The 25,705-nt window shown below is 42.5% G+C and overlaps 3 protein-coding genes and 1 long non-coding RNA gene across 8 annotated transcripts in view; all 4 read left to right on the top strand.

Moving 5' to 3' along the window:
- usp45 (ubiquitin specific peptidase 45) overlaps window positions 1–2,680 on the top strand; it is a 34,809-nt gene extending 32,129 nt beyond the window's left edge. For all 3 annotated transcript variants that reach the window (XM_037073983.1, XM_037073984.1, XM_037073982.1), the window contains exon 18: window positions 549–2,680. In XM_037073983.1, coding sequence (XP_036929878.1) covers window positions 549–679 — 131 coding nt within the window. In that variant the 3' untranslated portion in view covers window positions 680–2,680. The remainder of the gene's footprint in view (window positions 1–548) is intronic.
- Window positions 2,681–4,807: 2,127 nt separating this feature from the next.
- Window positions 4,808–6,560, top strand: LOC119006596. The gene is made up of 5 exons (XR_005070844.1): window positions 4,808–4,958; window positions 5,082–5,308; window positions 5,415–5,546; window positions 6,118–6,312; window positions 6,445–6,560. It is a non-coding gene; the product is annotated as an uncharacterized LOC119006596 (long non-coding RNA).
- Window positions 6,561–9,499: 2,939 nt separating this feature from the next.
- On the top strand, window positions 9,500–16,726 carry pnisr (PNN-interacting serine/arginine-rich protein). 3 transcript variants are annotated; one of them, XM_037073251.1, is made up of 12 exons: window positions 9,505–9,633; window positions 10,162–10,270; window positions 10,447–10,623; window positions 10,939–11,177; window positions 11,556–11,718; window positions 12,387–12,577; window positions 12,768–12,902; window positions 13,008–13,107; window positions 13,714–13,767; window positions 14,195–14,389; window positions 14,713–15,823; window positions 16,368–16,726. In XM_037073251.1, exons 2-12 carry the CDS (start codon window positions 10,180–10,182, stop codon window positions 16,399–16,401), a joined length of 2,490 nt encoding a protein of 829 aa, XP_036929146.1. In that variant the 5' UTR covers window positions 9,505–9,633; window positions 10,162–10,179; the 3' UTR covers window positions 16,402–16,726. The 3 variants fall into 3 exon arrangements, with proteins under 3 accessions (XP_036929148.1, XP_036929146.1, XP_036929147.1); XM_037073252.1 differs by having other exon boundaries at window positions 9,506–9,633; window positions 10,942–11,177; XM_037073253.1 differs by lacking the exons at window positions 12,768–12,902; window positions 13,008–13,107; window positions 13,714–13,767; ... (1 more) ...; window positions 14,713–15,823; window positions 16,368–16,726 and having other exon boundaries at window positions 9,500–9,633; window positions 10,939–11,113; window positions 12,387–12,524.
- Window positions 16,727–17,332: 606 nt separating this feature from the next.
- coq3 (coenzyme Q3 methyltransferase) lies at window positions 17,333–25,587 on the top strand. Its single transcript, XM_037073257.1, has 6 exons — window positions 17,333–17,627; window positions 18,567–18,704; window positions 20,944–21,043; window positions 23,034–23,309; window positions 24,105–24,264; window positions 25,053–25,587. Exons 1-6 carry the CDS (start codon window positions 17,449–17,451, stop codon window positions 25,226–25,228), a joined length of 1,029 nt encoding a protein of 342 aa, XP_036929152.1. The 5' UTR covers window positions 17,333–17,448; the 3' UTR covers window positions 25,229–25,587.
- Window positions 25,588–25,705: the final 118 nt, after the last annotated feature.

Below are 25,705 nucleotides of genomic sequence, written 5' to 3'. Positions count from 1 at the left end.
CAAGACCCTGCTGCTTGTTAGCAGTGTCCCAGCACTTGTATGCAACATAACAGATTTTGGTAACACTTTATGGTAACCATCATAAACAAATGATACATTTCTAGTTTGTAATGTATTCACTTCTAACAAACAATGAAATGCTCTATAAACCATTTATTAACCAATTGTTTATTATCAAGTTGTAACTGATGTTTATAATGCATTGGAAAATAAATACAGTGCAGTTCATCTATAAACAGTAGTTGAATGGCCTTCATGAACCTTAACAAATGGTTTGATAAATGGTTTATTATATTTAAGGCATTTCATTGTTTGTTGATTGGGAAATTACTGTTAAATAAAGTTTGATTAACTCCTAATGTACCATTTATTACTCATGATTATTATAAAGTGTTACCCAGATGTTTTAACAACTGTTAACCTACACCACCAATGGATGAATGCCTTCCTTTTCTTCTAAATGACAAATTTAACACCAGGTAGTTACTTATATCACAATTGAATCTCTGTGCTATCTCTGTGATATTAACACCTTGTGCGTGTTTCAGGTGCGAGGGATGCAAGCAGCAGCTCCCAGGGCCAGTGGGTATACATCAGTGATACAACCGTTCAGACGGTACCAGAGTCAAGGGTACTCAACTCTCAGGCATACCTGCTCTTCTACGAGGAAATGCTGTAATGTGACTATCATTCTAGAAGTATTTTCTCCTTAGATCTCTGTTTTGCTTTGTATTGTTTTTGGTACATCCCTGTAATACTCCTCTTACTGCATCTGTGAGTAGGCAGAGGGAAGAAAAGGTAAAGACTTTACTGTGCATTCACCTGTTTGACATGAGAGGAAAGACTAATGTGTCTTTTGCACACAAATTCTCTGTTAAAATAGGGACTTCTGAATATCTTAGATAAAAACATTAGATATTTAAGTTGTTATTTTCTGCTTTGACATAGCCCGCCCAATTTTTCATTCATGTTTCCTGTTTTAAAACCCCGACCCTTTAAAAAGAGTTCAGGAGAAACAAGGTTTGAACCTGAGCTCAGTTTATCATATATCTCTGTCACGATCACGTGCCTCAGATAACTGCATGAAAGAGTTTCGCTACAGCAACTAACAGGAAATAAGCAGAATTATCGCATGTTAAACTGCGCTCAGCACTGAAAAGCTGATGTCAACTGTGTGTGCGCACACATGTATGAGTGAATGAGTGAATGACAGCCAGGAGAATGTAGATTTAAGGTGCTATGTGTATCACTGGCACATCAGTAAACCATTGCCAAATTAAATTTGAGTAAGTATTAAAGTTAATTATATCAAAGTGTAATTAACATAAACAAGCATGAACCTTTTGAAGAAGATTTGCTTCTATCTGCATCGCACACCAATTCTTTTATTGTGTGGCACTGGCTCATGTTTGATAAGAGTTGTGCTTGATTGTTTCTGGCAAAGGCAGACGAAAGATGGTAAAAAATGCACAGAGAAAAATGACTTCAGACACGTTTGTCCTTTTCAGCAAAGAGAATAACGCATGGTGACAAGAAGCAATATCATTGGTGACAGAGTTTATGGGAAATATGGTTGTACATTTCAGAAAATCAAGCACTAATAATATAGCACCAATGGTGATAAACCATGGCTAGTAATGTTCTTTGAGCTATTTATGATGATACTATCAACTTATAGCAGTTTTATATGACAAACTGGTTTAAATTGCTACACATAGCACCTTCAAGGAGTAGCACAACAGTTATTTTACACCCTACTTTAAATGGATTGTTCTTTTTGTACATCAGAATGTATAAATGTAAGACTATCAGTGAATTACATTTGCCAAAGACAAGTTTTGCAGCTGCAAGTCAAACACAAGGAGTTTACTTCATACAGAGTTTTTTTTTTAACATTGGGTCTCTTAAGGTCATCGGTGCGATACTCGAGTGTTGTTGCACAAACGTACTCGGGTGTTTATCCGACCAACAAAGCACCTTGTCTGCCTTCATTGTATTTCAGCTCTACTGTAACTGCAGGCGCACACGCCAACTCATTATGATGTTCAACAAAGAGTCAGCGCTGTGACTTTTAATTCCCTCATACTGTCAGTAAGGTTGAGAAGGAACTTAATAAAAAAGGAGCCCAGAAGGCTTTAAGCCCAACCAGAAAAAAAAAAAAAAAACATCTTTGCTATAACGTGCATGGGTTAATGTTCTAATGAATGTATTGCCTATTCTTGAAATGTCAATGTCAAATGAGCTGTTCATCTTTTTGTATGAAAGTATTTTAGATGAGAACATTTTTCTTGCTTGTTGGACATTTGCCAAAACAGTAGAAGGGAAAGGGTCAAACACATGCATCAGAGGTTTATTATTTTCTTTTGAAACAAGGACAAATTCAGTGCCTATGCTTCAGGTTTAAGAAACCTGTGCATGGGGAGAAGAAAAACATATGCAGAGTCAAATGCAAAGAGGGAGATATATGGCATATTTATGTACAGTATAACGTACTGTAAGCAAAAATAACAAGGAGTATATGTTATTGTAAATATGAGAAACAATACAAAATCATGGTGCTTATGGTGTGCAGGGACAGAATGGTTTCCAGTAAATCATTTAATTTCAGTTATGAAATGATAAAATTTGGAATGAGTATAACTCCATACTGTATCAAAATAAATCTAATTTATGAACTGAATATTCTGCAGGACTTGTCTTTCTTTTCAGCCTCTTTTATACGACAGCACTAGCAGAAGCGGGATCACAAGAGAGAAGGATTTTGTTGTTTCTGCTTGGGACTCAGTGTCATACCGTTTTTTACTCTAAGCGAGATTGTTGTCCACCATTGCTCTCGGCTGTCGCTGCGGATCCAGCAGTGCCACACTCGGCCCATCTTCACCGGTGATCGGCCCTGACGGGTGCAAAGCAGCACTGCTTCAGAACATGTCGCGAGCTGGTGAAGAGGAGGTGGGTGTGGAATCTGGAAAAGGGCAACGTCCAAAAACATCGCCGCACACGTCTTCTCGTTCCCACACACTGTGACATCCCAGTCATGCTGCTGGGACACTAAAACAGGTTGTCAAGCCGCCACCAACAAAAAGAGCAAATCTTCTCTGAAATGTGTTTGTCTATTTTTAAAGCAGGAGGGGAGAGGGTGGCTTTTGGCTCGGGGACATGCTGCTGAAGCATTAGATGTGATTTAATCTCACTTAATGAAAGGCACCCCTCCCCCCCGTGTGAGACAGTTGGAAGAAACTAATGCTGGAGTGCTCATTACTGTCCCTCTTAACTTACCAGCAGCGGAGGTTAAATTTCTCTGCTCTCACCATGCACGCCATTGTCACTGTCACTCTCACCTTGGTTGACACCACACTGCACACACCCTGCATTAATACACAAAACGCTACACACATTTTCTCAGGCTAACGTCCACATTAACAGACTGCACATCCCTCAGGCTGTGCCCCTCACACTGCATGTACATCACCACTACCAAATAACACCAACACAGCACATGACCGGGCACTGAGCAACACCTGCAGATAACCCTTTCCCTAAAACAGAGCATGTGTTAAACCTGTTTCAGATATGGTAACACCCAGTAAGAGTTTCTAGAGAAAATGGATATCAGGCCTTTAAACTCACACTTTAGATGTAGGTAGATTGTTTCTGTTTTCACCATGCTCAGTCAACACCAAACTGGGTATACAGCCTGGCGGGAGAACGATACTCATATCTGTAACAAATGAGCAAGACTGGTTGAAATGTATGGCAGCTGTCAATCAGAATATCCTTGCAAAGGTGCAGGGCTCTAAATGAATTGACCATAACTCAATAACCCAAATGTATTAAAAGTCAGTGGACATCTTCAGGCTGAGATTGGGCATGGGTGTAACAAAGCATTTTGAGACCTGAGCATGGGAGGAGCGCCACAAATGCCAACAATTTCTACCTCAAAACCTGAGACGAGCTGCGAAAGTGATGAACACCAATTAGTCAAAAATAAACAAGATACTGATGTAAAGTAAATCAGTAGTTTTATAGAATTTTCTGTGATGGTCCCTTGCAGACGAAACTTGTCCTTGTCCTCTCTTACAATCTAGACAGATGTAGCCAGTCAGACTGTTTCACACAGGCCAGTGTGAACGTGGTTGGCAGCTGTGATAGGTTTTTTTAATTAATTTTTTTATTAAGGCTCACCCCTCTGTTGATGTGTGTCCTCCGCTCAGCAACAACATCTCCGTGTACGCCTCTCTCTGTAGAAAAGAAAACACTGTCATCACACATGAATGAGATGAAGAGTAAGAAATAGATCAAGTTGAAAAAAACAAAACATTAAAAGTGTATTTTCAGGTGATTGTTTCCGGTAAAACTTCTCTCTCCCTGTCCTGAGAAAGATGCCTGTGGACATGCTGGGATACCTGGTAACAACAGGGAGATTGCATGTTCTTATACCCTCCCCCTCCTCCTCCTCCTCCTCCTCCTCCTCTTCCTCCTCCTCCTCAGGGATCAGAGGACAAGCTCAAAGAGAACTGCACACTGTGTCTGTATTAACTTAAGGGGATTATGAAGGGAGTGTCCTGCAGCTCAAAGGAAATACAGCCTTCTGGCATTTTGTTCTGTCTATATTCCAGGGGACTATGATTATAGCTCAATCTGGTACATGGCATCTCATCTTAACTTTTTGAGATTATGTTTGATTTTTTCATTTATTTTGCCCTAACCAGAGATTTATTAATGACACACAAAGATCAGCACTGCAAGATGAACGTATGTGAGTGTTTTGGATCATTCATTGATTTAAAGTGACACCTGCGGCGTGCTTCGCACCTGTCTGATGCTGTGTAGCTAATGCTCGTTGAAAATATATTTTCAGAACTGAGTACCAGTGGAGTTTCCAGCAATGATTTGGTGTGGCTTTAGGTAACAACCTGTCTGGTTTGGAAATTTATGAGCAGAGGATGCGAGACGATTAGGTATGACTTTCCAGCTCGAGCAGAAATCTGCAATGGCAGATTACCAAGAAACGTAAGGTTAGGTTTTCACAGGACTCCTCCCAACCAGCTAACAGCCTTTTTAATTTTCTCCCTCTTGACCAGACAAGAATGACCAGATTTCAGAAAAAAAGCACCTGTCATGAAGACGTCCACCTCCTGTACCTCCTTAACCTACCCCTGGACGCTACACAGTATCTTTTAAATACTGGGCAGGTAGCAAATGCACGTAATGCACTCCATGCACCTCAAAGACTTATTTTATTGTCCATTTTATTGTGGTCAACAGACCGTCAGAGAAGCCCTCTCCAGTGAGAAGCTTGTTTGCGCGGGTAAGCACCTGTTAGAGACCCACATACTGAATGCTCATTTTGGGTTTTTTTTTTTATACCTGAACACAAGCTTCAGTCTAAATTGCTCCCCTGTGTTGTTGTTAAGGCTCCCTAACATGGTGAAGACTGGCTACGTGAACTCCACCCTGCAAGGCCTGCTGGCATTGACTCATTTCTTGCTGGAGGTCCACAATCAGCACAGGGTTTGGAGCTTTCAGCCCCAGTCCAAGTTTCTCAGGTGAAGCACCTTCGCACACACTCATTTAGCTCTCTCTTTGGTCTCTCTGCTAACTCTGCAGGTCAATGTGACCTAAGAAAGTAACAATATACACATCTCTCATTTCTTCCAATTCTTTTCTCTTCCACTGTCTCCAGATTGTTTGAGAATGTGGAACTCTGCCATTCCTCTGCGACTGTGGCTCAGGGCTAGATCCAGCAAATTGTTATCGGAAGGTCACTGGATCAGTTCCCCTGGTCTTCATGTCGAAGTGTCCTTTTGCAAGATACTGAACCCTAAACTGCTCCTGATGTGCTGGTTGTCACCTTGCATGGCAGCCACCGCCATCAGTGTATGGATGTATGAATTACTGGAAGTCGCTTTGGACAAAAGCATCTGCTAACCATAAATTCCTCCAGTGACATGATGGAGAAACAATGCCTGCTCTTTGCATTAAAAAAAAAAGAAAAAAAAAAGATTGCTTAGTCAAACTCAGAGTTTGATGATCAGTCAGAAGGTTTGTGTGCTTTTTTATTTACAACAGACAGCACAGTGCCACCTGAAGCTCTTTGTTCTGTGCATCTCTCTGCAGGACGCGTATGAGTTCCTCCACTGTGTGCTGAATGAGATGAGGTCCGTGGCTCTGCAACAAGCAGTCAGCAGTGCATTAATCATCCAGCTCCAGAGATTCAGATCAACCCAGCCCAGCAATCTGACTAGACTGGACGATCGCATCAATTTGTGAAGAGCGCCGGTGCTGAATTTTGACGCCAACATCACTGGACAGGTAAAGATGATGCTCAGTGAATAAAGATTTTTTTTCAGCAGCCACACAGGTCGAAAATGAGACCTGAGGTTGAGGAATCAACTGCTTCTTCAGACGCACCGCTAACTATTAAATAATGTCCTATCCTCTCAGGTATCTCAATCAACCAGAGAACCAGAGAACCAGTCAAGGCAGACTGCCGCTGCCAAGAGTCTGCTCTGATGTTTCTGCCCATTAAATGGCAGTTTTTCCTCACCACTTTCACCAAGTGCTCGATCATGGGTGTTGGGTCTCTGTATAGTATTACTTCTGTTGTGCATTTAATTTCATGAACAGTACGATGTGGGTCTGTGCTAAGAAGCAGGATCTGTGTTTTTGAGGTTATGTTAAAGATAGCAGATCAACACATAAAAACACAGCTCTCTGGCTTTTTTTTTTTTTTTTTACAGCAACATCATTTTACATCAGAGAACACACTCAAATATATGACACTATCACTTTGAGTTATGTTTTTTATCTTTATCATTCATTTGCTCCCCAGTTGATTTGAAAGAATAAGTCATACACATCATAAGAATACTTTAATTTAATGGAATACACACATCGTGATGGGACAATGATATTTTAAGCTTATTTACACATTCTTTTGCAGTGGTCATTCAACTGCTGATTATGTCCTTCAGGTCAGCATCTCCCCCCTATGGTCTCAATCACATGCAATGCTGCCCTCTATCTGACACATCATGCTCCTATTTAAAAAAAGCTGTATTGCTCATAGTACTTGTCATATGCAGATTTTGGTACGCAGAAGGTTAAGCAATGCAAATTGTGCAGTCTTCTCTCTTTTCCAGACCATCTTCTGTTCTAAACATCCCCATACATTCACACTAGATTACTTGTAGCATGACAAATGTGTCTACATTTGTACCTGAACTGAACAACTCTGCTTAATATTTTACTTTGAGTAGTAAAGTTAAAGGTGTAAACAACACAGTGCAGTACATCTGACTGTCTGACACAAGAAGTTGACACAAGCAGCTGCATGTGGCAGGAGCCAGACACTCACACCAGGCCGCTGGCCAAGTGGCTGTGTGCAGCTCGACCACTGACAGGATGTAGATTCACATTAATAACCCACCGGTCATTTTTAAAGCAGCTACAGTTAATCAGCATCATCAGATGTTCTGTTGTTATTTTTTTTATTTTACACTCCATGTTGATATATAAAACAAAATGACAAAATACTGCAACTCTGTATAGCTGCACCAAAACCAAGGGGCTGAGTCTCATGGCTCCACTGCTGTTTCCACAAAACCAGCTCAGATGAGCCAAATGCAAACAGCAGCGACCTATTTCAGTGAAAACCGAAGTAAACCTCTGACTGGTGAAGAAAATGGGACGCTTGCAGAAGTATGTAGAACATTTTGAAGTGTTAACACTGTGAAGGGCCAGGTATTGATTCAATATATAACCTAGTTAAACTCAATTTAATTTTACTGCATAATTCTGACATGATAAATCTATTCCCATGAGAGTAAGAAGTATCGATATATGTAATAAGGGTGTATCATTGTAGTAATGATTGTTTCCACAGCTATAACCAGCTATAGATTCTGGGTTAGAGCCACACGCTCTGAAGAATAAACACCTGGAGTGAACAAACACCGAATGAGCAAGATTGGTTATTGTGTGGTTTAAAATGCACTGTGCAGAACTCAATAACCATTGATTCAGTCCACATAAAACTCAGACATTTTCAGGCCAAGGTTGGGGATAGGTTTAACAAAGCATTTTTTTGAGCACGACTATTTGGGGGCACCACAAATGCCACAATCATGTATCTGAAAATCTACTGAAGAAAAACTGAAGCACAGTGTTTTGGTGGGCGGCATGGTGGCACTATAACTAAAACCCAGTCTTCAGCTGTTTTTGTGACTTCAACAGCTGTTCTACTGAGCTGCTAGGAGGGTATGTTGAAGGTGGTGTTTGGAGGAGGCACCCAGAGGCATCACAGGACCTTGGGAACCACCTCCATCACCACCTCCCTCAGATGGAGCTGTCCAGAGCTGATGGCCTCCTGGTGCTGCTGGGTCAGACTCCTGCTGTACTTCTGAGTCTGGCTGATGATCTTGGGAAGTCTGTAGATTACCGTCATTCAAAGCTATCGTCAGAACACAACGTCACGACTCCTGTACCTGAACTGATAATAAATGTGTTGAATGTAGTTCACAGAAACTTTGAATTTCTTCTACGGGGGATCAATAATGGTACATCTTATCCTAAACTGAGGAGAGCAGGCCTCTGGTGAGCTGGGCCACCCTCATCTTCATGCTGGTGTTCACCTCCAGCACCTGAAACAAGGAGTGAGATCAGATGAGCACGTTTCACAAAACAGCTGTTGAGTCTTTTCAGAATTGTGGTCTCACCAGCTTGAGAAAATGCCAGATTCTCACCAACCTTTACAGAGAAGCAATAGAAAGCTTTCTGGTTGGAAATACCACAGGTCCTGCAGAGTCAGATTCAAGCTGCCCAGAAAATCATTGGTGCCAGTCGACTAAGTCACATATCCCAGCCACAGTCTGTTAACCCTGCTGCTGTGTGGCAAAAGATACCGAAGTATCTGCTGCCATACCACCAAACTACTCAGGCTGTGTGAAACTGGAACTCATCCTTCCAGTATGAATAGTTTATATTTGTGATTCGATGATTATTTGTCAGACTTTTAATATTTTTTGTGTATATATAGGGAATTAAAATAATATCTTTTATTACATAATGGAGATTAAATGAATCTTGATATAGACATATATACATGTATATGAATCTTGAATCTTATATCCATCTCAGCAGGAATCCCTCGTCTTGGTGATATCTTTACGTACTGCTCGTTATCTTCTACTTGAAGTTGTAGCTTAAAGGGGAAACTCTTTGAAAAGTGAGGAACTGGCGCACACGTGTGTTACTGATAGTTTAACTAAGTTAGTCACGCAAAAAAAATAACCAAGACAGAACTGACATTTTTGATGACCCTGTTAAAACAGGTCTATAGCTAGACTAGTCGATTTTTTTTTTTGATTGATTAACGTGCTCATTATATTTTGATCTAATAAGAATCTGAATATAATTGACGTAATTTGTTACCTTGGAAATGGAAACTACGATGATGTGTTTATACGACAGACAGTGTCACAAAATTAGTCTTACTTAAACTAAATTACAACTGAAATACAATATTCCGGGTAGCCTGTGAAGGCATCACCACCACCTAGCCGGAGCTCGCTGCTGGTGGTGCAGCCATTTTGATTTGGAAGCGCAACGTTGGAGAGAAACAGTCTGGAAAAGGTGGGGGGTTGTGTTACTTAAAACACATCGCTGATATTAGTTTCCAGTTTCCTACTTTCACACTTGCATGGAATTTCTTTTAAATGTGAAGACACTTTAGTTCACCCGGTAAATTAATGGTGCTACTGTCTATTAGCTTTCAGTTTTAGCTCAGCTAACGTTAGCTCCCGCTAGCTTGGGTGAGCTTCCTTAGCTTTCCAGAGGCAGCTTTAGAGGTAGAGTTTCACCGGCCCCCGAATGTATTTCAGATTCATGCGTCAGTAATGAGTCACGACCCCATAATAGCTAGTATTTGCAGTTGCCATACACACAGGGAAGGGTACCTAGGTAGCTGCAGTCGCTAACCTACAGACAACCAGTTAACGTTAGCACTTATGTCGAAGCTAACGCTCTCTCTGTCTGGTGAGGTAGACAAGACACCGGTGTAATGTTATAGCACATAAACGGCTGCTGCTCTTCTCATGTTTTCAAAAATATATGCTGAGGTTCCAAATAAAATTCTAATTCTAGCTGGCCTGGGTATTGCAGGTGTGAATCCGGAGGGGAATGATGTGGGACCAGGGAGGACAGCCCTGGCCGCAGTGGCCTCTGAGCCAGCAGCAGTGGATGCAGTCTTTTCAGCACCAGCAAGATCCAGGTTAGTGAGCGATGCACATGCACCAAGCAATCATTTGTTTCCTCAAAAAGGAAATGTGCATCTGCAGGCAGCCTCTGCACCTACCCATTGATCAAACAGCTGCTACAAATAGACCTTAAATACCTTATGTATCAGTGTATTTTCAAATATGTGCATATATTTCTTGCATCTTAAAGGTCAAGTGGACTGGGCTGCCCTGGCACAGGCATGGATAGCTCAAAAGGAGTCTACAGGATCAGAGCCGCCGAACATTCAGCCCAATGGCCAGGACATTCCAGGCCTTGAACCTGTTGGACAGAGCAACCATGGCGCTTTCCAGGGTGACCCAGCATTTGGCAGAATGTGGCAGCCAGGTATGAGTTTAACCTCTGGAATTGTAACAAGTTTCTATATTTTGCTGCTGACCCTCTCTTCTTTACCATCCACTTTCGCTTTTTTGTACTGGAAATTGAACGGGAATTGGTCTGCAAGTTCAGTGCTGACTTACAGTCGTTTATTCACAAATTGTGTGGCACAATTTGTGGTGCCTGGTATGATTAAGCTTTGATATATTAGGAATTCCCACTAGAGCAGATGTTGTTAAGTATGAACAGCATAAGTTCCTCTTGTGGTTACATCTAGACATTCATATTGCTTTGGCTTTTGTCCATTAATTATATTGTCATCAGCAGAATGGGGAATGCATGGCCAACCCCCGCCTCCTCCACCACCTGACCAGGCCTGGATCCCTCCAGGGTCAGGACCGATGGATGTGGTGAACCCCAGTGAGGACAGCAACAGCCAGGACAGCGGAGAGTTCAACTCTGAAGCCCACCACGGGGTTTACCCCCAGAACAGCCATGGGTATGGGGCACAGCCCGACAGCTACGCCATGGCCCCCATGGCCATGAACCAGTTTGATTATCAGGTATGCAGATGCTACAGTAGAAAATGTTGAAGCGTTTGGGTTTTAGTGTGACAACCAAGTAGCAGGAAGGAGCAATCCATAGAAAACTGTGCCGGGTCCCAGCATCTAGGTGTATCTTTGCTTTGATGCGGTGCAGAGGAAAGTGTTGGCTTGTTGAGGATCCAGCATGGTTTGATATTACTTTAGTAGCTGATTTTCTTTTCTTTCTCTTTTCTAAACCAAACAGGCTTTCTAGCCCAGTCAGAAGTGATGATGAATGTCAGCTAAATAAATCTGGGAAAAGACATCACCAACCCCATTTTCGCTCAGTGCATGCCAGAGAGGACCTTCTGTGCTTTGAGCTACCTTTAATTTTCAGTTTGTGCTGTCTCTCCACAGCATGGAGCAGCATCCTCCTTCGCTCCCACACCCACAGGCTTCCATCCCCCGTACTGGCAGGGTCCGCCTCAGAACAGACGAGATACCAGGCCACCTGGGTTCAGAGAGCGGCCCAGATCCCCCATCCAGCTCCCTGTCAAGCAGGAGGCCCCAGCACCGCTAGGTGGGTGTGTTTGCACTCAACTAGTAACCAGCTTTCTGTTTGCCTTAGGTGCATGAATTTGCTGCACAGTTTTTCACACCTCAAAGAAAGTGACTTCAGTTTATTATTTATGCAATATAGAATATGCTTTGACACAGTGGGAGATTGACTCGCTGCTACTTGTGCCAGACTAGATGAGAAGCACCATTATAAGCAGTATTTTTTGTTATTGTTAAGTACAGTTTACTGAAGTGCTGGATTTTCCCCTGTTATGCATTAGTTGTCAAAAGTAAAATGTGTAGAAACCACCCATTATCAGTCAAATCACGGTACTGTTATCACATCGGCACAGAAATGAGTAGTTAGTTGACAGAAAAGTGACTGGCATCTATTTTCCTAGTAGGTAGTTGTTTCAGTCAGTTTTTACGCTAAAATATAAGACACCAGGTTCAAACACCGTATTGAAACTTTGCAACTCTTTTAGATTTGCTCCAAAACAAGATATTCCATGAGCTCACCTTGAGATTTGGAATACTGAGTGACATTTTCACAGTTAACTGGTGTTAACAGAGTTAACGCATTTTACAAGTTGTTGTAAACAAGAATGTTAAACCTCAAAGGGGGTTTATTTAACTTAACAATGTGAAGGCATGTGGATTATTCATTCTGACCTCGGACTTCACCTTCAGATGCTGTTAAAAGGCGCACGCTACCTGCATGGATCCGAGAGGGCCTTGAAAAGATGGACAGAGAGAAGCAGAAGAAGCTGGAGAGAGAGCGAATGGAGAAGGAGCGTGCCAAAATTGCAAAAGACGACGGCAAAGACCATGAGGCAGACGAGGAGGGGGATGGGCCACGTGTGCCCCGCAAGAGTAAATTTGTAAGCAACCCAATTCTGATCCCAAATTGTTTTATTTTGGAAAGCAGTTGTGAGGTTTTTTTTAAATAGGACATCCAAGGTCATGAACTTGTTTCTGTGGCACATATATCAAGACTGAAGCAGTGATAACCCTCACAAAAGATGTGCGCTTTGCTGATTTAATATGTGTGTTTATTTCTGTCTGCATCAGGACAGTGACGATGAGGGGAATGATGACGATGATGAGAAGACCTCCGTGAAAAAAGAATTTTCTGGCCGGAGCCCATCGCCTCCAGCAGAGGACAGTGAACCTGAAATGACCGAAGAGGAAAAGGAATTCCAGCTGGTCAGTGTGACCACTCAGATTGTTTCTTCTGCATGTAATTGATCTTATTTTTGAAAAAAGACTTAATGAAAATATTTAATTACATTTTTTTTTCCACATCTTTAGATGATCATCACAAAAACTCTTCTAACAGAGATTCTTCTTGAGGTCACTAATGAAGAGATCCAGCATGTGGCCAAAGAGGCTCACAGGAAAGCCACTCGAGGTCTGCTCTTGTCTTTTCCAGTTTATGCATCATCTATACTTTTCACCAAGACATTAATTTTATATCTGAAGAGAATCCATTTTGTGCATAATTATCTCTTTAAATTCAACTCAATTAAGCCCTGTAAAGTAGGGTGATTGAGCAGCAAACATGGGAGTATGTCCGATGTGCAGTTTCAACCATTCTCTGCTAATGCATCAGAAGGAGAGAGCAGAGCCATGTTTATCACAAACATTATTTAAAAACCTTCTGGTACATCGTACTGAAGGTCCTGCTGAAAGACTATGATATGACTGAATAAAGTCTCAGCACTGACTGTGACCAGCATCCACCTGTAGATACAAGTGACTTCCTCCATTGAAGAGACTGTGCATTAGTACAGATTGGTCCAATTGTTTGACTTGGATTGTGTGATGGAACTTTGTTTGTTAACCTTCTCTCTTTTCTCCATTCATTTTTTAATTTTTTTTTTCTCTTGTTACCAATGGCAGCTCTTGTGAATAGTGCTTGATCTGTGACCCCCCCTTCTCTAGCGACTCTCTTGCCTTTGAGAAAATGGCAGTATGTGTTTTAACATGTTGTTCCTGTTGTTGATGTGAATCAAAGCTCCTGCAAAACAGCTGGCACAGTCAAGTGCACTGGCTTCTCTGACTGGTCTCAGTGAGTATCCCTTTTTCTGTCACTGGGGGGGAGGGAAGGAAAATATACATTTTATTTAATGGCGGGTTGTATGTAGCAACGTGGGAAAATCTGTTGGCACGAGACAAAACAACCAAATACATGATCCAGTTTTAAAGATTGATTCAAATGGAAGTGGAATCTCAGAAATTGAGTTGGGTTTAGTTTTGCACCTTGATGATAGAGGCATGCTTTGAATACAACATATTTCTATTAGTTGACCACTAAGAGATAAATGCATTAGTTTGTTAAAGGGGTTTATCAGTTTGAAATATAAAGTCATACAGGATAAAGTGCCTTTCACTGGGACCTTTGGTTGGGACTGAGGGCTTTTTTAAGTGAAACCTGGTTGTAAGAATGGATTTTCATCCTTTCCAACACTCAACAATTGGGGGCTCTGTTGTGGCAGGTGGGCTTGGTGACTATGGTTCAGATGAGAGCGAGGATGAGGATGATCGTAGCGTGCGTGGGTCTGAATCCTCTGACACCGACGAGGAGGAGTTGCGCCACCGCATCCGGGAGAAGCAGGACGCCTTCCGCCGCAAAGAGCGGGAGATGCTGCAGATGCAAGAAAAACAAGCACAAGAGGCTCTGCTCGCACGCGGTAAAACACAGTAACTTCTCTGCGCATTTAGACAGAAATGCACTATGATCCCTCAAACTGACTGAAAGTTGAGCTTCAACACTGAACCAAAATAAACTTGATAGAAATGTTTTTTCAGAACTTGCTGCTTAGTTTTTACTAGTAGTGTTCTTAACTTGCTTTTCTGTTTGCATTCAAGTTGGAGTAGTGAACTAAGGGTTATGTTGAGACTTTTTTGAAATAAGATGTGAAAACATAAATTCATACAAATGCTCACAGTGTGACCAGGAGTTAAAATATCCAAACTAATGCTAAAATCAGTCTTTGTTTTTCTTTTTCTACAGAAGAGATGTTGAAGGAGAGATTGAGCAGAGAAAAGGGGGAATATGATGAGGGCCAGCCAGAGAACCCACACAAACAGGAAGTAAAAGAGAGGGAGGCGGAGCCCTTGGTAGAAAGACGTAGGTCCCGTAGTGAGAAGGAGGATAGTGAGAGTAAGCACCCGGGTAGAGGGAAGGAGCGATCAGGGCGAGGCAGCAGCGACTCCCCAGCCAACGGTCACAGCAGCAGCTCCCGCTCCACCTCCAGCCACAGCAGCCGCCGTTCTTCTTCCTCCTCCTCTTCCTCTTCGGCATCTTCCCGCAGTTCTTCGCGATCCTCCTCCCCTCGTAGGAAAAGGAGGCGTAGCCGTTCATCCTCACACAAGGCTCGCCGGCGAAGCCGCAGCCACAGCTCCCACAGACATCGCAGTGATCGTAGTGAGAAGGGCAGGGACAGGAGGAGGAGCAGTGCTGAGAGATCAGGCCGTCACAAGAAAGACCGCAGTGATTCCAGAGAGCACAGGAGCCGCAGGAGTAGGTCCAGATCCAGAGAGAGAGACAGGGGCAGAGCCAGGGCCAGAGACAGCCGCAGTCATAGCAGAGAAAGAGAAAAAGAGAAAGAAAAGGAGAGGAAAAGGAGCAGGGATGGCAGAGACAGCAGTCACAGTCGTAGCAGCAAACACAAACAGAAGGCCTCCAGCAAAGACAGAGAGAGGAGGAGGGACAGGAGTCATAGCCATGAGAAAGAGAAGAAAAAGAAGGATAAGGCTAGAGAGAGAGAGACGGATAGAAAGAAGGACAAGCCAAAAGCCAAAGAGAAGGATAGGGAAAAAGAAAAGGGAAGCTCTGCAGTCACCGAGGAGAATGGCAAATCAAAGAAAAGGAAAGAGAGTGACTCATGCACGGACTCTCAGAGTGACAAGCACTCACGGCAGGATAGTAAATCCAGCAAGAAGGGCTCCGCCAAAGCTAGCAGGAGACGCTCAGACTCTGACTCAAGTAGATCCCCTACACCTGAAGTTAGTAAGGAAAAGAAATCTAAAAAATCTAAACGTAGTCGCTCAAGATCGACGGAAAAATCTCACAAGTCTGGTAAGAAGGCAAGCCGCAAACACAAGTCTAAGTCGCGATCAAGGTAGTATTCGTTTTTTTCTCTTTTATTCCTACTGTATGTTTTCATTGTATGTCTCATTGTGATTTCTCTGGAGTCCTTTTTAATCAATACGTTTAAGGAGCAAAATTCTGTCATATGCAGTCACATCTGCTTAACTGTGTAAATTTAAGTCTGATGCAATAAATGGTTAAAATGTGTTACGATGGTTTTATTGATCATTTGCAAATTTGCCATTTCTGACTTTCTAAAAAGAGTGAAATGAAGTCTCAGTATTCTGCCTTGTTGCCTCTGTAGACTGCAGGGCTGTTTTGTAGCACCTTGTTAAAATGTGGAAACTTGAATAAGGCTTTAGTAAAACAGAAATGTCTTGCCTTACACTGCAGGGTAGATTTGCTTTTCTCGAGTCCTCTGAACATTAGATTTTATGAAAATCATGTGCAGTTTTTTTGTACTCAGAACAGTATGTCTGGTGGGAGGGGGTATTTGTGCATGATTGTGTTGTGTTGTCTGCCTGGGCACTTTTGATTGGTGCAGTATTAATGTGATGTCCACGCCTCTCTTTCAGGTCGACATCCCCCTCCCGTCGTAGCAGACGCTGAGGAGCACAGTTAACCTCCTGATCTGTGCACTTTACCATTTTGAATTCCATGAGTTGAACAGGCTTGTCTCATTATAGAGGCAGTTGTGTAGGTGAACCCCTCCTCATACATTTCTCCTCATCTTTGTACATATGTTGTTATTTTTAAAGTGTGACTGAAGAACATGACTTTTTTGAATGGTAGGAGTTTTCACTATCATTATGCAAAGCTTAATAAGACTCTGTGGACACTATAGGCTCAAGTTGTAACATTTTAAAGCGTAACAGGACTCACTTTTTCTCCCAAACATTATTGTAAGATGTCCAATAAAACTGTTTGTTCCTTGGCTTGTCTCGATGTCTTTTTACTGCAATGTGAAATGGCAAAACATAACACATGATTAGGATTCATGATGTTACACTATAAGTTGACACACAATCACACTGAAGGCTGCATGGTTAAGAAAAACCCGCAAGGTCAGAAAGGCTTCATGCTTGAATGTCATCCCATTCATAGTGGTGCTGCTGAAGGGTTTTTCTGTTGAATTGATTTGCTGCAGTGCAGATTTGATTTTAAAGTTGCTGAAGCAGTTGAATGGGGTTCTCATTAAAAAAAGAGTACATGGACACATAAAACCAATAAAGGTGATATGAGCTCTCACGGGACAGTTGTAAACCTTTGAGAGGGCTGAGTTTACTGTACAGTATGAAAAGCTAGTTTTAGATAAAGCCTGTAGCGAGTTGAAGCAGTAATAGCTGTATGGTGACAATAACCCTAACTTTATTTTTTACGTCAGGAGCCATAATTTAAATGTCCATTTGAAATTTATAGAACAGTTTAATCGACACATCTTTTCCTCCTGTATTTAGCCAATTGCTGTTGTTTTTTTTTTTTGACGGAATCGATTGACCGTAACGTCCTTGGTCGGAGCGAGCTGGTGTCTGACTCCTAGGAACCAAAGTATGTCGTGTTTCTACCCGGGTGGAGAATGCGGGAGCACTCTCGGTCAAACTGAGTATGCGGTGAACAAATTTAGCGTAGCTTGTCGCCCGACTGTGTCCAGACAGCATGTTGTCGAATAAGTTCGGCCGCCTCATGTTAGGGCTGTACAGCCGCAAACGGAGCGCTGTGTGCGGCGTGACGCGGAGCGGCTTCAGCTGGACTGCGGTGTGTAAACAGCGGACACTGTGGCTGCAGAGGAGCGCCTGTCTGAAGACCCAGCAACACGCCGTGCCCTGCTCCGTCAGGTACAGCAGTGAAGGGGGTGTACCTGAGGGTTAAAAGGTCACATGGATGTGTAGAAGTAGCTGTGAACGGGACAGTTTGTAACCTAACACTTGCTGAAATTGCCAAGTCACAAATGTCTTTTGTGGGCGGGTCTTCGAAATGAAGGCTACTGGCCTTAAGAGGGGCTGGCAGTGGGACAGCAGTTTCTGTCGGGAATTAACCTGTCGGGAATTAACCTGTCGAGCACCTTTTCAGTTGATTGTGACAAAGGTGCGGGAAAAGCGGCGTGGCGCAAATGTGTAGGGATATTAGCAGGAAACATTAATATCACTGACATCATCAACAGTGTGAACCACAGTTTTGACATTGCGATGTGTTGCATAGATATCCAGTATTATGTCAACATGCTAACCATCTAGCCTCAGCCCATCATGGTCCAAAGCTCCTATACTAGCAATTGAAACAGCAACACTAACAAACAACATCACCGCTAGCTGCGCAGCTAACTTAGCTAACTAGCGAAGGAGACCTACAGTCAGCTGCAGCTGGCGGTTTTTGCAGTGATATGCTGCCTTCTGTTTGTTTTGAGTGTAATTATTTCAGTATTTACATATTGCACCTTTAATTAAATTGCGATGGAAAATGGAAACAACAAACCAAGACCCCCAATAATGTAATAATTGGTAGTATGAAATTAAGAAGATCATCAAATGTAAGAGTCAAAATACAGCAAATGTCCAAATAAAGTTTTAAATGACTTAAATGGTTTATAGCTAATCAGGAGCTCTGCATTTTCTCTCTCAACCCATTTGACAAATGGCACAGATCGGATGATTTGGGGTGCATCATATTAGATACAGCAGCGTTTCCAGTGTTGTGTACCTCTCTGTATCAAATCTCATGTTTGGTCCTGATATGTTTTTGTTTTTTTGTTTGTTTATTTGTTTTGCCATGCACAGTTTGCGATCAGTCTCCCAAACCACAGTGGACCCAGATGAGGTGAGAAGGTTCCAGTCACTGGCCGGCAAGTGGTGGGATGAACAGGGAGAATTTGCAGCTCTTCATGCCATGAATGACCTGAGGGTGCCTTTTATACGGTGTGTGCCTGAACACAATACATGCACTTCAATATTCATTCTGTTTATTTTTTGAAATGCCAAGATGTCACGACCATGTCGCTGTCAACACAGGGGACTGACTGGCTGAGGCGTCAAGCAACCGTGTCAAAACATAACCCGGAGGAGATGCAGCCTCGTGCTGTTTGAACGCAGAGATAACACGAGGGATGCACTGAAGTAACGCTCACCGAAAGTGACAGGATTCCTCCACACATCAGCACAGTTTCAGCCAATAGCGTTTCAGCCGCCCTGACGCTACATACGCGCATGATTTGGGGGCCATGGCTGTTTTGATTGATAAGATCTGCTTGAGGGGCCCCACAGCATCATTACATTACCCATCCAGCCAAGAGCCCCATGCTGCTCTCCCCTTCCCCCTCTGTGGTCCTGTCGGTTGTGGTGGCGATGATGATGTGTGTTTATGGTGACAGTGTGACAGATCCAGTGCCAGTGTGTGTCTGAGTGGGGCTGATTTGCCTGATATGGGTCTGCCCTCAGGGTGTGTCTAAATGAGACGCAGCAGCATGGCTGCTACTGTTGCTGCTGCACCTTGTAGACTCCAACAGAATCTTGCTGTGATACAGCCAATTCCTGACTGTTGAAATGTCTAATTTTATTTATTGATCATTCTGTATTACTGATAAGGGATACAGCTGATTAAGTCTAGAGTCCGACTTTACATTAATAAAGGGGACATTTTATTGTAATTGAATCGTTTGTGAGTTTAAGTGTGTTGCTGTAAAGTATGTCATGTTAAAAATACTTAAAAAAAAAAAAAAAAAGTTAGTTAGCTCAGTTAGCAGTGCAGCCAGTTGTTTGGACCAGAAGCTCGCAGCACTGGACAAGTGTTGATGTTTGTACTGCTAGCACAGGAGCTGCTGCTTGCACCAGGACAGGCCGGGGCTAGCTTGATGCTAACTTCAGTAGATATCTCTCCAACACGCTACATAGATGTCATAGATGTCAAACGTGTTATTTATTCACATTTTGGTGATAATTGTTGATTTAACAGAATCTTACATATTGCACCTTTTTAATCCAAAGCAACCCATTGACAGCAGTCATAAAAGAAAAAATGAGCTTCTTCCTTGTTTTTCTTTCCCCAACTACCATACATTTGAAATATTGGCAATTACAATGAAGAAACTGGCAGTTAATTTTGCCGTGCTCTCCCTGTAATGCCAGAATTAGCTCAAAATGATGCAAACACATGTTGAATAGATTCAGAGGCCTGCAGGCCCTGGTAATAAATCTTTATCATCTACACTTTGCATTAAAGATAAAATATTTAATATTACCATGATTAAAAGTAACATATAAAATCTTTGACCTCGGTCATATATTTTGTTGAGATTTGCACTGACACTGACAGATGATACATCAGAAAATGAAGCAGAAAGTCTGCGAACGTGATGGAACTTAACTTGAATACAACTTTAAAACACAGGGCGCCCTGTGGCCACGATCCAACACTGCTTCACAACGTCATCAAACCACGTCTTTTGTTTTCATCGTTATGACTGAGAAACAGAGGCAGCAGTTACATACTGTGTGTTTAAAGTAGAGTAACCGTAATTTGAATATTTTGGTATCACTAGAATTAGAGATCTTTTAAATAATAATAATTAATCTTGTGCAGATGGCTCGGTATTCCATCAGACCGTGGCTAAGTAGCTTTTGTCTGTGTCTCTGTGTTGTGGTGGGGCTGGGAGCTAGTTAGGTGGATGTCTGCCAACACCTTATCTTCTTTCCTTCACTGTTTGCACAAATGGCTCTTGCACCCCAGCAGAGCTTTAATGAGGATGATGCATTCCCAGATCTCGGTCTTTTCTGCATGTTTACTGCCCGAGGCAGACAGTCATCAGACTGTGTGTTAGAGAGGCAAAGAGGGAAGGAAGGTAGGGAGGAAAGAGAACACGGGTGATTTTTGTAGCCAGAAGATATTTGAGGTTGTTAGCTGGCTGATGCCAGAGCTCATGGTGAAATGAATGTAGATGTGACACAATTTGGATGTTCTCCTGGTGTCCAGCCTCCAACAACACCTCCTCATGCTAAGCAGCATTATGTAGGCTGCTGTTGTTTAAGAATACACACATCCTTCCTCAGTCATTTTCCTTTCAAATGAGAGTTTGTAATACCATGGATGTGTGGTGGAGACGGATAGGGGTGCTTGTGGGAGAGACTTTGAAATTTAACTCAACGCTCGTTTACTGTTCAGGGATAATCTGCTGAATGTGCACAACACGCGTCATCCTGGGAAACCACTCGCAGGACTCAGAATACTGGATGTCGGCTGTGGAGGAGGCCTGCTCACAGAGGTAAGTGTGTGTGTGTGTGTGTGTGTGTGGGGGGGGTGGGTGGGTGGGTGGGTGAGAAATATTCCTGACACGGTGCAAACAAGGACATGCAGTCAAAAATATCTTTCCCTCACGTATACATTCTCTGTCTGCTCCCAATAGTTTCAATTGCTACCTTTCACATCACATTGTGTCGTTTCCTATTCTTGTGCGCTGTGAGATTCTGCTTTCAGTGCATTATAGTGCCCGTCCTTTCACATACATACTAGTGGCCAGAGAAAAAAAAAAAACATTTAAACGTCAGCCTAATTCTCATTCTCTTCTGATTTGACTGGTCTCGGTTTGGTGGATGGGACAGCCGGTCGTTTACAGTTGTTTATCTGTTTGTTAGTGTTGATAGCTGGGCAGCCAAGGACAGCGCCTCTGTCTTTGCCTTCATTTGAGCTGAGGACGTACCAGCTGTGTTGTGTGATTTGAGAAGACAAAATCAGGTCCTGTATTTATGCGGCTCTGTCACACAGGCTGTCATTTTGGGACACACACACACAAAATAACTTCAAAAAGTGTCTGTTAAGATCGAGGCTGTGCTTGTGTCTCTGGGCGTCTCGTCACAACAGCCCTTCCCATCAGGAGGGATCAGCTGTGGGAGGACAGAGATCGGCCCCTGGGCAGGCAAGTTGCAGCTCCCCACAGAGGCCTGTGTGTCATGCTTTTGTCCACAAGAGGGCGCCATAGTTCACACGTTCACATCCAACCACTTTTAACACCATTACCACCTTTTACAATGCCATTTTTTTTCTTTTGGTATGTTACAAGCATTTGTCTGTACTCACTTCATGTTTTTAGAACTATTCATACAGTCAGGAGTCAGTGTGGAATATACTGTGGGTCACTGCTCATTGCCTTGACACAAAATACATATCTTATGTGGAGACTCTGCAGTGAAAACACCATATATTCATGCAACTTTTAGATTATGCACTATTTTTCTCCCAACAAATCTTCTTTCAGACTAGAGGAAAAGAAACATTCAGAATATACTTAATAATACAAAATAATATGTTAGGGTTAGATTTCTGTTCTTGACAGGTGTGCAGATTGGGACATATTTAATTAGATAATCTTATTTGCATATTTAAACAGAAAATATCAAATAAGTTCAGTAATGGTGATATTTATTAGGTTTTTTTTTGTTTTTTTTTACCCTTTTCACCTTTGATGGTATTTTTCACTGCATATCTTTAAAGGTTGTTCTCTCAGAGCATTTTGTCCATGTCATACTCTCTATATATTAGGAATGTTATGTTAAGTATCTTATGTTGTGTATGCCAGTCACGGCTTGATTTATATCAAGTTTTCTTAAATACACAGTGATTCATTTCATCGCTGTTAACAATATAATCTGATTAATGGTACCCAGTAATAGACAACCACAAGATAAAAATAAAGTACTGTCAGTCAAGAAGCGTAGAGAGAAAACTGAAAATTGACAATTGAATTTACAAGAAGAAAAAGCTATACAATATAGTAATATGTAAAATACAACTTTTTTAAAAATGAAGAACTGTGCAGTTCTGTGCAGGGATGTGCAAATGTTTACAGTATGAAGCACAGGGCTGCAACTATTGATTATTTCACTATTGATTATTCTACCAATTATTTTCATGAATACACAATTTCCAGAGCCCAAAGTGACATCTTCATGGAATCACGACAATGCCTGAATTACACATTTTAAAAAAAGTGCTTACTAATCATCAAAGCTTAACTGACTTTCCTACCTCTTTTTAATTTAAATGCACTTATGTTTTCTAAAAATAGGCTTGTTTGTTTCCGTTTGTCCTCACCAGCTTGTATTGTTTTTAACACTGTGGTGAAGCTGGACAGTTTCCTACAGTGTGGAATAAAATTGAAAGTGGAGTTTTACTCTATGAAGCATTTTTTTTAGAGACCTGACACACAGTAGATCCAGGTGTGACTCATCTCCTCCCTCCTCATTGTCCTTTACAAGCCCCTGGGTCGGCTGGGAGCCAGCGTGTTGGGTATAGATCCAGTGGAGGACAGCATCGGCACAGCCCAGCTGCATTCTTCTTATGACCCGGACCTTCGCGACCGGGTCTGCTACCGGGCCTGCACTCTGGAGGAGCTCTCTGCAGAGGAGGAGGAGGAGGAGGGAGGAGAGGAGGAGCAGGGGGCGGGCCAGTTCGACGCCGTCGTGGCGTCCGAGGTGGTGGAGCATCTGGCCGACCTGGAAACATTCGCCTTCTGCTGCAGCCACGTGCTGAAGGTGTGTCCTGGGATACTGTGTGTGTGTGTGTGTGTGTGTGTGTGTGTGTGTGTGTGTGTGTGTGTTGGGTTGCCTCCAGCTGTTATCTCATGTACAGTATGTGTCTGTGTGTTCATGTGAGCGTATGCTAACGTACTTATGGTGATTTTGTTGTGTTTGTTGTGTGTGCATCTGTTGTGTGTCTCCGGGGAGAGGTTAGCATGTGTTTTTATAAGTCACATTGGAGGTTGATGAGCTTTAGTGAAAGAGGTAAATCAATAGTGAGAGCAGCTGATCTCCTGGGTCAGTGGACCAGAGGATCTGACAGGAACAAATCCTCCTCTCTTAATACCTCTGCATGTGGTTTAGGTACGACTGGACCGCCTCTCTCTCTCTTTTTCTCTGGCCCAAATCTTTCTCTTTTTACTCAAACAACCATTCTAATACATCTTGCCTCAGGGCCTCTATGTAGAGAGGCTTAAACATGAATTCTTGTTTTGTTTGGATTCAATTTGAAGCAGCACTGCACTCTTGCTCTTTTATTTTCCATCGTTTCCAGTCTCCTTCCAAGTTGTTAAATCTTGACCGAGGTTGAACCTTGAGATTTGGCACTGTTTCTTTCCTGTCTTGTGCACTGAAAGCTCTAAATCCACGCTATAAATACCCGACTGACCCAGGTCGAACTCTGCTTGTGTACGTAGTACCTTCAGGGATGTGTTGTCATCGTCAAACACATTCTGAAGCAATATTTCCTTTAAATACTGTAATACTTTAATGCCTCATAACTGCAAACTGTTTCTGTTTCTCTGTCTGCAGCCAGGAGGCTCACTCTTCATCACCACTATTAATAAAACCAACCTGTCGTACGCGCTGGGCATTGTCGTAGCCGAGCAGCTGCTGCGCATCGTTCCCAGCGGGACGCACGACTGGGAGAAGTTCATCAGCCCAGTAGAGCTGGAGCGCCTCCTGGAGTCCAGTAAGCTACTCTAATGATGAAAATGATGAAAAGAACACACAGGATGAAAGTGGTTTCCACAATAAACGATATACAACACACTGATGATGATGATGATGATGATGATGATAACAATCAGCACGAGATAAATAATACAGTTTAACTATTTGAACACTGGCTTACTCTGAAAGTTGTTTCACGCCAACAATCCAGTCTGTTCAGCAGGTACAAATTTAACATTAAAATGAATAAACATAATTTTCATGTTCATGTTACATGTTCACATGATATTTAAAGGATCTGTTCACCCTAAATTCAGCCTTGATCTACTCCCCCCTGTGCCAATGGAAAGTCTCCTACCATTTGGCATTTGTAGTCCACAGAACATTTCTGGAGCTTTACAACAAAACAGTGTTGCAGCATTCTCCTTAACAACTGAAGTAGATGGGAACTTCTTTTGAAACTCGATTTGAAATGCATGCTACATGTAGACGCTTTTAGTTTAGCAGCTCCAGTAAAGATGTTGGCTTTAGAAAGGGTGCCTGTTTATTAATACATCAAGTTTGGATCTCAGGACTTTCAAAGACCTGGATTACAGTCATATTGAGACACTTTATGTTTTGGGTTTTGGTTGTGTTGCGGACTAAGAAACTTACAGAGTTTTCTAACTAAATTAAAATGTTTGGGTGAACTAAACCTTTAGTAGTTTTGGGGAGATTCCTTCAACAAAAAAAGACACCGGCAGTCTCTTATTAATACTTCTTCTATTTCAGTTTCTAACCCTCTGTATCCCTTTCATCCACTCTCAGACGGTTTCTCAGTGCAGTCTGTCCAGGGAATGCTGTACAACCCAGTGTCAGGAGCCTGGAGCTGGACTAACAGCACCGCCATCAACTACGCCCTCCACGCTGTCAAAGTGAGAGACGAGCAGGCGGGGGAGAGCGGCTCCCACCCAGAGGACGACACTGCAGCCACACACAGCTGAGCCAAACAACCTGAGAACAAGTCAGAACATAGACAACCATCAGTGCAGATGTGTGTGGAGTCCCAGCTTCCCCATGGAAGACTGAGATCATTGAAGGAAAGGGACAAACAGCCTGGAGACAGAATTAGAGATGTACTGTAGCTGCTGTTCGCCCTCAGAGTCAGACTGCATTGTGTTGATGTGTGGTGAACTGTACGAGGCATCTGTACGTCCTGTAATCACTTCATAACAGAGTTGCATAACCTCAGAGTTTATAATGTTCATATTCATCACTTTCAGCGTACGCTCCACTGAATCGGCTTTATATTTCACCTTGAGTATTTGCCATTTCCTCGATTAAAATGGTCTCATCAGCTGCATTTCTGAAGAGTGAAAAGTCTGATTTATTTGACCGCTGACAACAAACACGATTTCTTTTCAGTCTACGCTGCACAGTGGAGAATGTTTTTAGAGGCTCATGTGTCCACACACGCGGAC

The sequence above is a fragment of the Acanthopagrus latus genome, chromosome 17 (assembly GCF_904848185.1).
Source record: "Acanthopagrus latus isolate v.2019 chromosome 17, fAcaLat1.1, whole genome shotgun sequence".
Lineage (NCBI taxonomy): Eukaryota > Metazoa > Chordata > Actinopteri > Spariformes > Sparidae > Acanthopagrus > Acanthopagrus latus.
Note: the sequence above shows the minus strand (reverse complement) of the source record. Positions and strands in the feature narration are given on the sequence as shown.

What these genes read in the sequence shown, in the direction of transcription:
- pnisr (XM_037073251.1), top strand. Translation starts at nt 10,180, where the DNA reads ATGATGTGGGACCAGGGAGGACAGCCCTGGCCGCAGTGGCCTCTGAGC. An exon ending in TGAACCAGTTTGATTATCAG is followed by an intron (nt 11,178 to 11,555) that starts GTATGCAGATGC and finishes GTCTCTCCACAG; the next exon opens with CATGGAGCAGCATCCTCCTT. An exon ending in TGCCCCGCAAGAGTAAATTT is followed by an intron (nt 12,578 to 12,767) that starts GTAAGCAACCCA and finishes TGTCTGCATCAG; the next exon opens with GACAGTGACGATGAGGGGAA.
- coq3 (XM_037073257.1), top strand. Translation starts at nt 17,449, where the DNA reads ATGTTGTCGAATAAGTTCGGCCGCCTCATGTTAGGGCTGTACAGCCGC. An exon ending in GCCGTGCCCTGCTCCGTCAG is followed by an intron (nt 17,628 to 18,566) that starts GTACAGCAGTGA and finishes TGCCATGCACAG; the next exon opens with TTTGCGATCAGTCTCCCAAA. An exon ending in CTGAGGGTGCCTTTTATACG is followed by an intron (nt 18,705 to 20,943) that starts GTGTGTGCCTGA and finishes TTTACTGTTCAG; the next exon opens with GGATAATCTGCTGAATGTGC.